This window comes from Physcomitrium patens, chromosome 10, assembly GCF_059467195.1.
Source record: "Physcomitrium patens ecotype Gransden chromosome 10, ASM5946719v1, whole genome shotgun sequence".
NCBI classification, from domain to species: domain Eukaryota; kingdom Viridiplantae; phylum Streptophyta; class Bryopsida; order Funariales; family Funariaceae; genus Physcomitrium; species Physcomitrium patens.
Window position 1 is genome coordinate 10273870 of NC_143419.1, and position 13631 is coordinate 10287500.

At 39.4% G+C, this 13631-nt stretch overlaps 2 protein-coding genes across 5 annotated transcripts in view; one reads left to right on the forward strand and one right to left on the reverse strand.

Annotated features, from left to right (window-relative positions):
- The first annotated feature begins 1358 nt into the window (after positions 1-1358).
- On the forward strand, positions 1359-4565 carry LOC112288096 (membrane-associated protein VIPP1, chloroplastic). Of its 4 annotated transcripts, XR_012218370.2 has the most exons (10): positions 1359-1690; positions 1892-2115; positions 2274-2384; positions 2543-2607; positions 2733-2814; positions 3025-3253; positions 3430-3494; positions 3655-3744; positions 3969-4172; positions 4496-4565. XR_012218370.2 is itself a non-coding variant. In XM_024531946.3 (9 exons), exons 1-9 carry the CDS (start codon positions 1453-1455, stop codon positions 4050-4052), a joined length of 1188 nt encoding a protein of 395 aa, XP_024387714.1. In that variant the 5' UTR covers positions 1359-1452; the 3' UTR covers positions 4053-4521. The 4 variants fall into 4 exon arrangements, 3 of the variants coding, with proteins under 3 accessions (XP_024387714.1, XP_024387715.1, XP_024387716.1); XM_024531946.3 differs by having other exon boundaries at positions 3969-4521; XM_024531947.3 differs by having other exon boundaries at positions 1997-2115; positions 3969-4521.
- Positions 4566-6811: 2246 nt separating this feature from the next.
- Positions 6812-13631, reverse strand: part of LOC112287810 (uncharacterized) — a 6822-nt gene continuing 2 nt past the window's right edge. Inside the window, exons 1-13 of the mRNA XM_024531249.3 lie at positions 12008-13631; positions 11461-11631; positions 11027-11263; positions 10723-10783; positions 10474-10589; positions 10077-10360; positions 9775-9841; positions 9238-9471; positions 8834-8968; positions 8408-8533; positions 7894-8082; positions 7456-7575; positions 6812-7229 (exon numbers count right to left, since the gene is read on the reverse strand). The exon at positions 12008-13631 is cut by the window's right edge and continues 2 nt beyond it. Coding sequence (XP_024387017.1) covers positions 7011-7229; positions 7456-7575; positions 7894-8082; positions 8408-8533; positions 8834-8968; positions 9238-9471; positions 9775-9841; positions 10077-10360; positions 10474-10589; positions 10723-10783; positions 11027-11263; positions 11461-11631; positions 12008-13432 — 3384 coding nt within the window. The 5' untranslated portion in view covers positions 13433-13631 and the 3' untranslated portion in view covers positions 6812-7010. The remainder of the gene's footprint in view (positions 7230-7455; positions 7576-7893; positions 8083-8407; positions 8534-8833; positions 8969-9237; positions 9472-9774; positions 9842-10076; positions 10361-10473; positions 10590-10722; positions 10784-11026; positions 11264-11460; positions 11632-12007) is intronic.

Genomic DNA, 13631 nt, shown 5'->3' on the forward strand with positions numbered 1-13631 from the left:
ATATGTTGTAGAGTATCTTTTTGATTGATTTCAACATGTGTTGGTCATTGAAATAAAATAAAATAAAATAATTTACTTATAAGAAGATCACTTGGAAGTGGTGTTAGAATTTTCGATGAAGCTAAGATGCAAATGCCATCAAAGGAAATAATATATTTGGTAAAGCAGTACTGCCATATAATTTTGAAATAAAGGAAAATTTAAAAAATCAGCCATAAATAAATTAACCTAGATTTTGAATATTTAGGTAATCAAAGAAAAAAAAGTAAAAAAATTGGGTTGAGCCACTAATAATTTATTTGCATGTGTGGATTAACACAATTTTATTTTTTCTAATTTATATAGGTGTCAAAGCAAAAATCATGAAAAAGCTAAAATGTCCTTGAACAAAATTCGTATTAAAGCTTGCAATATTATTTTAACAATTCAGAATATATATAAATTCATTCATAAGTATGTAGTCCTTGAAGTTACTTCTAAAATACAAAACACATCTAATATTCCATAATATAGATCACTAAAATAATTTAATAAAATCACAGTGCATTAAGAACATAATCGAGTGGTTTGACCACCACTCCAATAGCTAAAATAAACAAATAAAAATAACATTTAAAAAGGAAATTTAAATTATCAGATAAATACAAGTAACTGATAAAGTGAAATAAATTACTAATATTATATATATATATATATATATATATCGAGAGAGAGAGATAAAATTAAAAAGCAGTATCTCTCTCACTCACTATAAGACGTAAGAATGACAAGAGAAACAAAAAAAAAAAAGAAAAAAAAAGAAAAAAAAAAACTTCGGAAAAAGCGAGAGACCCCACGAGAATGCGAGGGACAAGAATGAAAGCATGTGATAAACTTGCCATACAATTAAGCAAATCAAGCGGTGGAATGCGAACAAAGTAGTGCATCAAGCGAAATCCACCAGGGCATGCAGGAGCCGCGGACGCAGACGCGCGGTCGCGTTGATCCGTAAAGCATGGGGAAACCTGAAAGGAAGCACCGCCGCTAGCCGCCGGTGACGCAGCCATCCATCCGCAGCGTGAGCTGCACGTCTCCACGCAGCAGCGGTGCTTGGATCTGGCCCACCCGTATCGCTGCTCACTTATAATAATAATCCAGCAGCAGCAGCCCCGGATCAAGAGTTTTTTTTTACGTTGCTAAGTGAACAGCCAGCTGAAGCGGTGCTCTTTTCTGAGAGCGCCACTGCAGCGCGCATTCAATTGGCTGCGAATTTCTCTTTTTCCAGAAGCAGCTTCCAGCAGCGGCGAGGCTGATCGGCCGCGCACCGCGAGTTTCATAAATTGGACTGGGGATTTGTGGGTGGTTTGTGTTTCGCTGAGATTTGGAGCTGATTCTTGGACTGCGAGGTGTTTTGACTGTTCCGAGGGGTGGAGTAGTTTTCAGCTTGACTTTGTTGTTCGATTTCTCTTGGCAATGGGTACAACAGTGGCTCCAGCTTTGAGTTTGCCATGCCGCTCGAGTTTGAAGCGGGTCACCACCTCGGCGCATCAAAGTGCGTGCCCGACGACGCAGTTCTGCACAGTGAACTCGGTTCATCGTTGGAACTTGCAGTCTGCTCCAGGAAGTATTTTGAGTTCTTCTTCGCCTTTGTCAATCAGCGGTGGCTTGAGAGTTGGGCGGTCGTCCAGACATTTAGGTTCAATCCGACATGGTGAGAATTTTGGCTATTATTTGGTTCTGGTGTTATATCTGTAGAATGCTTGCGTAAAACTCCGCTGCTCCTCTGTGCGCCATTTTCGTGTATTGAATATTGTGGATCCTCTTGGTTGAATAGATCAACTCATAAATTATTCTGAGAACCTTGTGCTGATCAACTCAAAATTACAATCGCCTTTCTTTTTTCTGTTTGTAGGTTTTTATTTTTGTGAGGATTGGCAAAAGCATGCCACTGTACTGTACGCTAGATTTTGCAATTACGTAGAAAAGAAGAAATTTGTAAGCTCTTGTGCCCTCGCAGAATTTGGATATCATGAGCTGGTAGCAAATGTTGCAGCGCACAATGGGGATGGTGGATCTGTTGGGGGCGCGTTAGCGTCTGAGATGAACATTTTTTCCCGAATTGCTCGAATTTTCAGGGTACGTGGCAGCTTTTCCAAGCTTCAGTTTGTAAGAAAGTGCCTTCTGGCAGTGTTTGTTAAAATTCAACTTAAATTTCGGTAGCGGGGATGACCACGAACTCTAAGCACAATACTAAAAATTTCGAAGATCTCATGATTACAATGTTGTTCCTGTAGTCATACGTAGAGCAATTTGTCGGCTCATCGGAAGATCCTGAAAGGATAATCGATCAAGCTGTTGAGGACATGAACACCGACCTCGTCAAGCTACGGCAGACAGCTGCTCAGGTAACCTTTATTTCATTAATCATTACTTACGTTGCTATGCTGCTTATCCAACTCGTCTGCTTCAGCTCCGGATGAAGAAATATATTGCAATTAAATTGCATATCGCCACTATTATTGCCATTATGGGTGTTCTAAGAAGCCTGGGACACATATTATAGGTTGTGGCAGCAAAGCGTATTTTAGAGAACAAGTTCCTTGCAGCTCAGCAGGCCAGCAATGAATGGTTAGTTCCCTATATCAACCTTGTTTCTGTATAAGGTTTGCTGGATGTTTACGCGTGAGAATTTCGAGAAATTATCGCCTACTTCTTAATATATCTACCTAAGACGATATGTGGCAAGCTTTCAGGTATAAGCGAGCGTCAATAGCACTGGAAAAGGGTGATGAAGTATTGGCTAGGGAAGCACTGAAACGTCGGAAAGCATTTGCAGTGTGTTGAATTCTCTCGTCCTTCTTAACTTCGATTGCTTTGTATCCGGTTATTGCAATCGTCCGTTTGTCAGTCTGAACCTGGAGGTCTCTTGTTTTTGGAACTCGTTTCTGAGCTGGCTGTTTCATCGAAAGAATTCAGATTGTCATTTTCGTGAAATATGCATGATCGACGTTTAACCGGTAATATACTACCGATCAAATGTAACAGGATAGTGCGAAGTCGTTAAAATCACAGCTGGATCAGCAAGTGTCGGTTTCTGATCGCATCTTGTCAAGCACACGAATTTTGGAAAGCAAAATTTATGAAGCTCGGAATAAGAAGGATCTGTTGAAGGCAAGGGCACAAAGCGCTAAAACCGCCAAAGAAGTCAATGAGGTTTTGGGCTCAGTGGACACCACGAGTGCGCTCTCAGCCTACAAGCGCATGGAAGAGAAAGGTATTTACTTCCGCCATTGCGAAATTTATAGAGTTTCTCAAGTGTATCACATGCGAAGAGTGTATGAGTGGAAGATTTCATTTGAGTTTGATATTCCTTTTTCTGGTTTGTCTGCATGCATTCATCACATAATTTACATTGCAAATCTTAATGCTCTCTGATACTTGATCTGACAGTGGAGCGATTAGAGGCAGAGGCAGATGCTATAACTCAAATGGCATCTGATGATCTTGGATCCAAGGTGCATTTCATGTCGCAACACCTCGTTTATGTTGTCTATGTTTAGTGCCATAGTGCCATAGCATAAGCTGAGTTCGCTGTTGTGTAATAAATTCCCCATCACAGACACGATCTGCTTGTGCCTAGGTTCATCTGAATGGCTTGCTTGTGTTGGTACGCAGTTTGCGCAGTTGGAAATGGATGTTGATGTCGACGATGATTTGAAGGCATTGAAGAAGAACATGCTTGGATCATCCAGTGCTGCAGCGAAGGTTTGCGACTCACTCTCATACGTGGCTATTCAGTGCAGTTTATTCCATCCTCAGTTTTGATTTCCACTCTTCATGGAGTAATGAATGCCCTTTTGTCCAATTTCACGTAGAGGTATTTTTGGTATGATTCTGCCAAAGTTCTCAATGTCAACATTATTTTCCGAACAGGAATAAGTGCTGTATAATAGAGCATTCTATTTATTAATTTTCTTTTCGTTTGGCAGGTAAGTGGGGAGCTCCCACCGTGGGAGAACGAAGTTCTTCGACCAGACAGGAGACTAAAACCCGAAATTTTTAAACAGTACTGATATCCTCAGCCCAAACCCCCGCCTTTGAGGTGCAATTTTCCTCGCTGGATGATGTATAGCAGATTTTTCAGCAACACTGTAAACTTCTTCCTCGAAGGAAGTATAGTGACCGCTGATGAGGTGAAGCTTAGTGTAAATTAGTTTCTAAAAAAAAACTTCATTTCAAACCATTGTTTCTTCAGGATTCAGCACCGTATCTCGTCAATGCTGCTTGCTGAAACCCATTTCACATAACAGCTCGTTAAAACACATAAGTGCTTCACTTCACAAGGCTCACGGATCATTCCAATTGTGCGACCTTGTTCTCAGCTCATCACCGATAGCTAGTGCAAATCGACACTGCAGGGCCTGAGTGTGAGTAGTTACAGTGAGATGTGATCTACCCCCATGAAAGCTGTAAACTGGACAAAGCAACTTGAATGATGGATTGTTCTGTCACGCAGTGATAGAAGGATGGAACCTTAAAAGATCTACACGCAAGCAAATGTTAACTCTGGATATCTTCAACTCAAAGATACAAAGTGGGTCCACCACCAAGTGCAGTCTTTAGCAGAGTTGTAACTGTTTTCAGAAACCACTATTGTCACTTGTGATATGCCCTGGCAGATACGCATGCAATCAAATTGGCTAAAAGTATTGCATGAAGACTCAAGGTGCGTATCTATCTGTGGGTACGATGAAGAGATCTGAATTTTAGTCAGTCAAGTATTCAAACCCAACATTGTGAGATTTGACAAATGTCATCTTTGTTTTGATGATGATCCAGCATTTTTTTTTTTTTTATTATTTTTTATTTTTTCCTATTAATCATTGGATATTAGATGATTGTTTATAATTAGTAAGTGATCATGTTATCATATTCCAATATTTTTTGACATATTTCATTCCATATGTGTTTGACTACAAAGTGAATGTGTTATCATATTCCAATATGTTTAGGCATGTTTCAACATTTTCATGCAAGAATATTCAATTAATATGATTGTATGGCTTGACTTTGTACATGGTTAAAACAATTTTTCATTGTTACAACTTATTTTTTGTTTTCTAGAACCAAGGTAGTTTTAATAGATTATCATATTAGGGTGTTTTTCATTCAATCTTTAAATTTAATTATCATTTTAATTTGAAAGCTCTTCAAGTTCATTCATATGCACAATTATAGAATATAATCTATAATAATCTGTCTTGAATAGATTTGCGAGTACAAATTCTATTAGGATATGTGCCAATAATTCAAAATTAATTTTTAATATATGTCAATAACTTAAGAAGCCAATTATAATAATCTTCTAACTTTTATAATCTATAATTCAATTTCTCACATTTACCTAAGAAAAGATTAGATCAACGAACTTCTCTTTTTTCCTTGCTGATTTAATAATACTTGAGCTCAAATAAAAAAAAGTATGTTGTAATGATTCTTACTACAAAACTTTGAAATACTCCTTTAACTAGTAAATATTCATAAAGTTATAAGGCAATAAGCTAATGTTATAATCCTTTTAGAAGCATTATCTATGGATATATTTTCCTTGACACAATTAGCCTTTACATAAAACTCTAGGTCTATAAGAACAAATAACAATTCTTTTTTAATCTTTCATCAAAATTTTACTATAAAACCTCAAAGAAAATTTTTATACTTCACTTCTTATTTTATCTTATAATATTTTATCTTATCTTATAGTATTTTTTATTATTTTTTAGTAAATTCTTTTCTTAGACATGTCTTTGACATTGAAGGTATAAAAAATTGAATAATTTTTTTTTTTTTTTTTTTTTTAATTCAAAATTATATTAAACAAAAAAGTTGAATGTATAGTGGTACTCATACATTTTGTGGTTGAATTTTATTTTTATTTTTATTTTTGTCAAATCTAACCAACAAACTAAGAATAGACACCATTTTAATGTATACTTGACATGATTACATATTGCTTTGCTTTTAAAGTCAAAGATTGATTATTCTATCTTTGTTTTACAACCTCAATGTCAAACAAAAGATTTAGGGTTTAGAATTTAAATTTTTGATGAATTATCAAAAGTAGATCTAGTATTGGTTTAAATGAGATTAAAAACTATTTTTAGATTTATATTGATCATTGTTTTGAAATTCATAAGCCATAATATAATTTATTACTATATTTTGGTTACATACTGTTTAAGAGATTCATTTTGCATTTATGTACCTTTTATACATTTTCACAAATTCATTTCTTTAATTTATATCTACTTGAAATGTTGATATTGTATATCTAATATTTTTTTAGCAATTTAAAAATAATTAGAAATTTAGTATAAAAAACAATAAAATAATATCAAAATCAATTTCAAACACAAAATAACTATTCTACAATGGTCATACATGAAAATTTGATTTACAATTCAACTTCACGTATGGGCACCACTCTACAATGTATGAAACTGAAACATGGGATCAACTTTCATGGATAGTTGATATGCCTAAATGAATACTAAGTTGGGTACAAGTCTCTGCACATAATGGAGTAGCTGGATGCCACTTGTGATAATGGTTCATGAACATTCTCGGATAGTCTGATGGTACTCTCTTCATAGTGTGAAGAAAACTATTCATCGATACAAGATCTTGAATCTGTTTTGAAAACAAGGAAAAGTAAATCTATTTTTACGCAAAGGAAGATGCTTTTGCAGCAAGTATGAAAAATGTGCATCACTCAAAATGAGCCTCTCCCAGCTCCCAACACTTACCCAAGAAAGATGCAGGAGGGCCTCTCTAAATGCACGAGTGAATCATTCTATTCATAGTTATGCCATAACAAAAATACCATCAACGAATATTCGAGCTGCATTGCCTGCAGGCATGTGGTGCAAATCAATACACCGGCTCTAAAGATTGAATGTACAGGTTCTTCCTTTAAGAAGAGCACAGTTCTTTGCAAATACGGAGAGATTTAAGGATAGAGGCATGCCTTGCTACCGCACTTTGGCAACTACGTCGGGAACCTCCACATCGTCCCTATTTGCATCTATGCATGAAATACAGAAGGAGATTTTGGTTTCCGTTGGAGGTAGTGTCACTTTGCCAATAGTTGTGATAAGATCTAATAAAGTCAATGACATTCTATCTTTCATCTTTGAGGCAGGTAGGAAATCGGCATATAAAAAACTTTTCCCATATGAGAGCATAGTAATCTGCACAGCATTACCATTCCAAACGTTGTTCCATTATTTCGTGGCACATTATTTATTCACATTATCTTCTGCTCAAAAAACCTTCGCAGCACACCCCCCATGAAAAAGACTCTGATCGTATCTCCAGGGAAAGTGATTCCAACCCAAACCGAAGCAAGACTACATCTCATCAAACAGAGGTGCAAAATAAAATCCCATTGCTGTTAAGAATTAAGAGGTTCTTTACCTGGAGTCCATGCTGGCGCTGAAACTCGGACAGAAATTTTTTCAAAGTCATATTCTGACAATCCATCTCAAATCTGTCCCACAACGTCCAAACTAAAGGATCAAAGTCCTTTCGTAAAACCTGCAGCAACAACGATCACAAAATTTAAGCCAGGTGCCTAACTCAAAGATGTGATAAAATTAGCTAACCTTGTGCTAAACCCTAATAGTCAGACCAGATATGTTACAAATGCACACAGCTTCCGTCTGAAGCCCATGAGAACCACCTAATAATGTCTTTTTGTGAAGTTTTGTGAACTATTACATTTCAATAGTCAGTGCGAAAATACTGCATAGGAGTTTCAACGTACTTTTTCAGACTCACTTATTAAACAGAATAATATGCAATAAAGATGAGGATAATACTTCCAAACAAAGAAAAAATATTCAAAAATCTGACCGTGTGCTCAAATGCTTTGATAGGCTGTGCAAACGTCAACAGAGGGACCGCCAAGTTGAAGTAAGCATGTTTATGTTGCGTGAAAGGTTTTTCCTGAATTAACTTATAAAGCTCCAAACACATAAGACCTCCTACCACTGATGTAGTTGTCGAAATAGCTGGCACGACCCCTCCACCCAGCAGCCTTGCCTAAGATTCACACAACATAATAACTCATCAAGAAACAGACCATCTAGACAAAACTGTACTGCTGATTCTGTGGAACTACCAGAATATTAATAAAATTTGACAGTAATGTTCTACGCAGAAGATGCGATCAGCACGAAGTGTGCAAATTCAGGGGACATACATGACAGATGTTGAAATCAGCTCCTAATTTCAAATCATCAAAACCAGTAGAAATGTTGATTTAACTTAGTGCTCTAACACCTACAATGTTAGTCACACGTGTACGCAAAGCAGAAGATACATGCAAATAGTTACTTAAAAATTTAACAAATGACAAAATGAGCACCTGCAATTTATCAGCGCTAGGAATGCCGTAATTTCGTCCCCTCAGACTTGAGGCTGCGGCTACAAACTCAGCATGGTAATTAAGCTCATCGTCCTTTTCAAACTCAATAGGTACTAACCTATAGCCCTGCAAGCATTTGTAATAAAATAGGATATAATCATCAAAACAACCATGCGGAGTGAAACCTGAAAGTACCTGAAAGTCGGCTAAAGTTTTCAAAATGCCACAGCTATACGAAAGTATTACCAAGGTCCCAAAAAAAAAAGAAGAGGCAGCACCTTCATACTTTACACTCATAACTCTCAAAACAAAGAAATGTTAAAAGAAGAAATTTATAGAAAACTATCACAGACAAGTGCTACATGGATTATCATCTAGCTCATGTACAAACAATTTTAACGTCAACAAATAGCAGGTAGAAGTTACCGCAAGGGAAGCAGGAGCGGGAAGCTCTCTCAAAATTCTTTCACATGTCGCAGCAGCATCATTATCTCCTGAACTCTTATGAGAATTTGATCGATTCCGCAATTCATTATCTGTTACCGCTATTTTTACCCCTTCCTGCGTCGCAGGCATTAGTTCTCAGAGACCGGAGATAAACCAACTTCATCTTTCGAGGGTAGTTCACACGTTCATGATTACATTACAGCCGTAACAAGGAACTCCATGGTACTGGAAGCCCAAGGTGAAAGAATAGTGTGAGGGACACGTGATAAATCAGCTCGAGGAACCTTACACATTGCTTGATGAAACCTTCAAACAAATCCAAGGAAAAACAATGTATTCCAGAAAAGGACCGAGGGAAAAATGAGTCTTTGGGGACTGCTTACTTTAGGTTCAAAAGGAGGGACGACAACACGCTGAAGAAGATCTAAAAAAATGGCCCGGTCTTGACATCCTTTGAGACCATAGACAATAGCTTGCAGGTTAGCGGCAGCCATGATAAATTCAAGATGGAGGTCATCAGTGGCATCGAAAGTTACTGGTGTTGGAAACCTTTTTGTACCACTCCAGAATGGAGCACCAGCACTTGTGGTCATATCCGCTGGGAAGTTAAAACAAAGCTGCAGATAAACAAAAGAATAAAAAACTTCCTCAAATACCAAAATACGTCAAGCGACCTATTCGGTCCATCACTTAATAGTCTATGATGACTATGAATTAAGAGGATTAAATAGGGTTCCTACAATAACCACATAGGGAGTGCTTACATCAGATTAGTCAACGTCGAAGAATGCAAGCTCAATTTTGGAATTACAAATTAGAGGGACGATATGACATAAACTCAGCTACATGATCAAACTCAAAGCATAACTCAAAGCTGCACACAATATGCCAAATTCTGGTTTTCATAAATAGCGGTGCACCTGCTTGATACTATTGGAAAACAAATCCTCAAATTGTAGACGCGCCCACTGTACGCATGAGTCAAAACTGGGCAGCATAACCCCGTAAGAGTAATTCAACTTGATTTACACATATACTGTCCTCACTTCTGCCTACTAAGCAAAGAGAAGATTCTTAAATATTTCCGTGCAAGCACGCAACCAATAAACAACGTGGTCATGTTAATTACTGATCAATAGAGCTATATACGATATAACAAGAGTGAACCTGATCAAGTCAACTTAAAAGAAGGTATCAATCAAAGAAGAAAGCTGAGGAATACCTTAAAGGCCGGTGTCGCACAAGAGCATCACGAAGAGTTTCTAATATAGGAAGCCTCGATGATGCTGGAGATTTACGTGTAGATTCTTGGAAGTCACGACTGGATAAATAAGAGTTCACATCAACTGGTCTAAGCTTAAAAAGTGACTCAAATGTCTCCACCGCCCATCGAATGGTATGTTCCATCGCGTAAGGAAAATTCCTTATAGTACAAATCGGCATTTCCTTGTGCTCAGGGGGGTCTCGGGTAGAAGCATACATTTCTGTCTGAAATGGTACAAATACCTGAAATTGCAATGAAGATATTGGAACTTGTAAGTCTGCATAACAATAAAGTTCTTAAGCGAGACATTAATCATATAACATTAATCAGGTCTGAAAGGCGTCAATAGCCAAACCTGAACACTGCCTTTGGTTCCATGCTTGCCACCATCAACCATAGGCCTCCTGTTGGAAACGCATCGGGTGTCTAGGTATAGCCTAGATGACGAAGTATCCAAAGCTGAAAATACACCTATTCATCACAAGCCGGGCCTATATCAGATAGGAGTTCGGAAGATCAAAGGACAAGAAACTACTTCCACGACTTCCAGAGTAACCTCAAGCGATGACGAAACGCTACAGACTGATGGCCAGAACTACTATACCTGCTATTGAGTTGAAAAATGAGGAGTCAAATATAGCCTCCGTCTCTGGATCAAACCTCTCCTACACAAAGGCAGGTCGATTCTCTAATAAAAATCTCAAACTACAAAATGACAGCCTTAAACACCAATATATACACATGTATCAACTCGGTTGAGGTAGATAACGATTACTCAAGAACATATCTACGCATGCAAGCTGTTGCCATGTTCCAAAAAATAATTCGCTACCTAAAGCGCTTACTAACAAAAAGAAAAAGAAAAAATAGAAAATAAAAAGAAGAAAGGAATGAACACGTAAAACTACCTGAAGGGCATGTATTTGAGCTGCAGGGTTGATGTTGCGCAAGGCTCTCGCGGCAGTTGGCGCCTTAGCACGACCTACATCCTCAGGTTGGTACAGCACTTGATCGATCAAGTTGGGCTTCGACACTGTATCCATGTCCGTTACAGTGATATTGCCATTTGAGCTACAGCCCACACCCATCAATACTAAGTCCTTAAGAGATTCACAACCTAATCCTCCTGCCCCCACCACAAGCCACTGAACTCACACACACCACACATGCACTCTTAGTGCTTTATACACCACTTACCTGAATTAAACATAACCTGAATAGATAAATGACTTTTTAATATACGTTGCATCATAAAAAATATGACAACCGAAAAAGAAAATAGCCAGTGACATACACATAAAACAAAACCTGCGAGACTAACATTACAAAACTGTTTCAATACCTGAAGACTGCCTAGCTTCTCCTGAAATTCTCGGCCAAATAAAGCAATCTGATGATCGTAACGAGAGCCACAAGGCAACCTCTCTTCAGATGCAAGTGATGGACTAGGCAGACACTCCACAGCATCGAAGTAGAGCCATTGCTGAACTGGCGTGAACACCCTAGTTAATGCCTGCAAATAGCAAACTCAACCATCTGAGTGCAACCATGACAAACCACAGAGCACACCCAAGTACTCAATAGTACCAAAGCTTACATCCACCGAGCTGAAATTTTCTTACTTAGACCAACGCGAAAGAAACATAATTAACCAAAATAATCAATAGCTCAGGTCAAAGGCAAAATCAGACTTGGACGGCCGGTTCATGTTATCAATTTCTTGAACAGGGCGCGGCACCTCAGAATTCATGACATGCCCACAAAAACAGCAGAGCGCCATCAAAATACAAGCAAGCACCACTAGGGCATCTGAATGAAGCCCACGCCACATTTCCTTCCGAATAAGGAAATAGTTATCTACATTTCAGCTGGCTACGATGAAAATATACCTTAATAGCCTCCTGTGCAGCAATACCTCCCGTCACGGCAGCTATAGGGCACAGTTCCACATGTGCACCCAACGCAATGAGCCGTACTGTTTCCTCGATTGCATCAAAACTGCTATGATGTAACCCTGTTGGTAGCACTCCACCGGCTGCTTCGATACCGGCTCTACTGGACTCACCACCTTGAAAATCAGCTCTATCTCGGTGTAATCCACCCCTCTCGCCAAGTCCTTTCAACAAGGCCTCGTTTGACTCCTCTTCCGTTCCACCTGTGTTCCCTTCCATTGCGTAGTTACCACTGTGGATGCCCTTCCCAACATGCAGGGCCTGCAAATTTGACCAGATTTCTCGAGCCGACGCTATCACTTCGTGCAATTGATCAGAACTTATTGTACTTGTCCTGGGGGGTGATGACGCATCAGCAACATGACGTCTTTCAAATTCGTCCACAGCTTGAAAGCCGACGTGAATAGCCAGGGCTTGGGAAGCTTTCACTGAGTCGCTAAAACAGAATTTTGGAGATAGAAGAGCTTTCTCTAAAGACAGAAACTCCACATGCTTAGGCGTCTTCAGCTTGGTAAAATATCCCCCTGACAAATAGCGCCCATATGCTCGTGTATCTTCCTGTATTATAAATGAATGCACACCAGTCACAGTCACTAAATACGGAGTGTCACGGTTCAACTCCTCCATACCCTTGATCCCACTAAAGACCACCTTGTCTCCATTTTCGAGACCATGCCTTTGCTCTTCAACCACAGTCACTGTGGCAGGGAAATCCTGAGTAATACCCTCCAACAATATCGGCCCAGCAGGCTCCCCTGTCTCGTCCAGGATCGAGAAATTATCACCAAAATCCGCGAACACAAATGAGAATACCCCGCGACAATTCGCCGCTACAAATGGCACTCCTAATGACCGACAGACAGAATTTAAGTGGATTAGGTCGGGATATGAGCCACTTGTCGCCACAATAAACCCGTAGCTACCCAGTGAACTCTCCACCGCAACACTCGACAGAGTCACGATGTCCGCACTCGGGTACATTTCTTTCAATTTCTGCGCGGTAGCAACCGCTCGATTCCTTCCCACATCGGCCTCACTCAAACAAAAATTCGCTCCGAGATCAGCTAAAACAACCACCTCATCATCCACTAACCCTAACCCTTGCACCCCAGACAACACCAAATTCTTCGCAACCTCGGCTCCCAATCCCTTGCACCCTAACACCAATACCCGACTCTGATTCAACAAATTCACTGCACCCCTTCCCAGTGTATAAATCAACCGCGAGTACCACAGCTCGTTCGCCTCCTTCGACAGGGCCGAAACCACAGCGGAGCTGTTAATGCCAGCGTCAGAGGCATTGTCCACGTCCATGGTCACCATCCTAAATCCCGAATTCTCAATTCCCTCGGCTCTCAGCATCCACGAACAATTTCGCCCTTTCTCTCCGTCCCCGTAAACTTACTTCATCTCTTCGTACTGCGCAATCTCCCACCCCCATGCGCGAATTCTCACAACCTGCTCCGAACCAAACACAACAATCTCATTAACGATGCCCACCTGCAATCTAGCACGCGACTCCTTTACACATCGTGCCCACAGCGGAAGCAGCGAAACATTG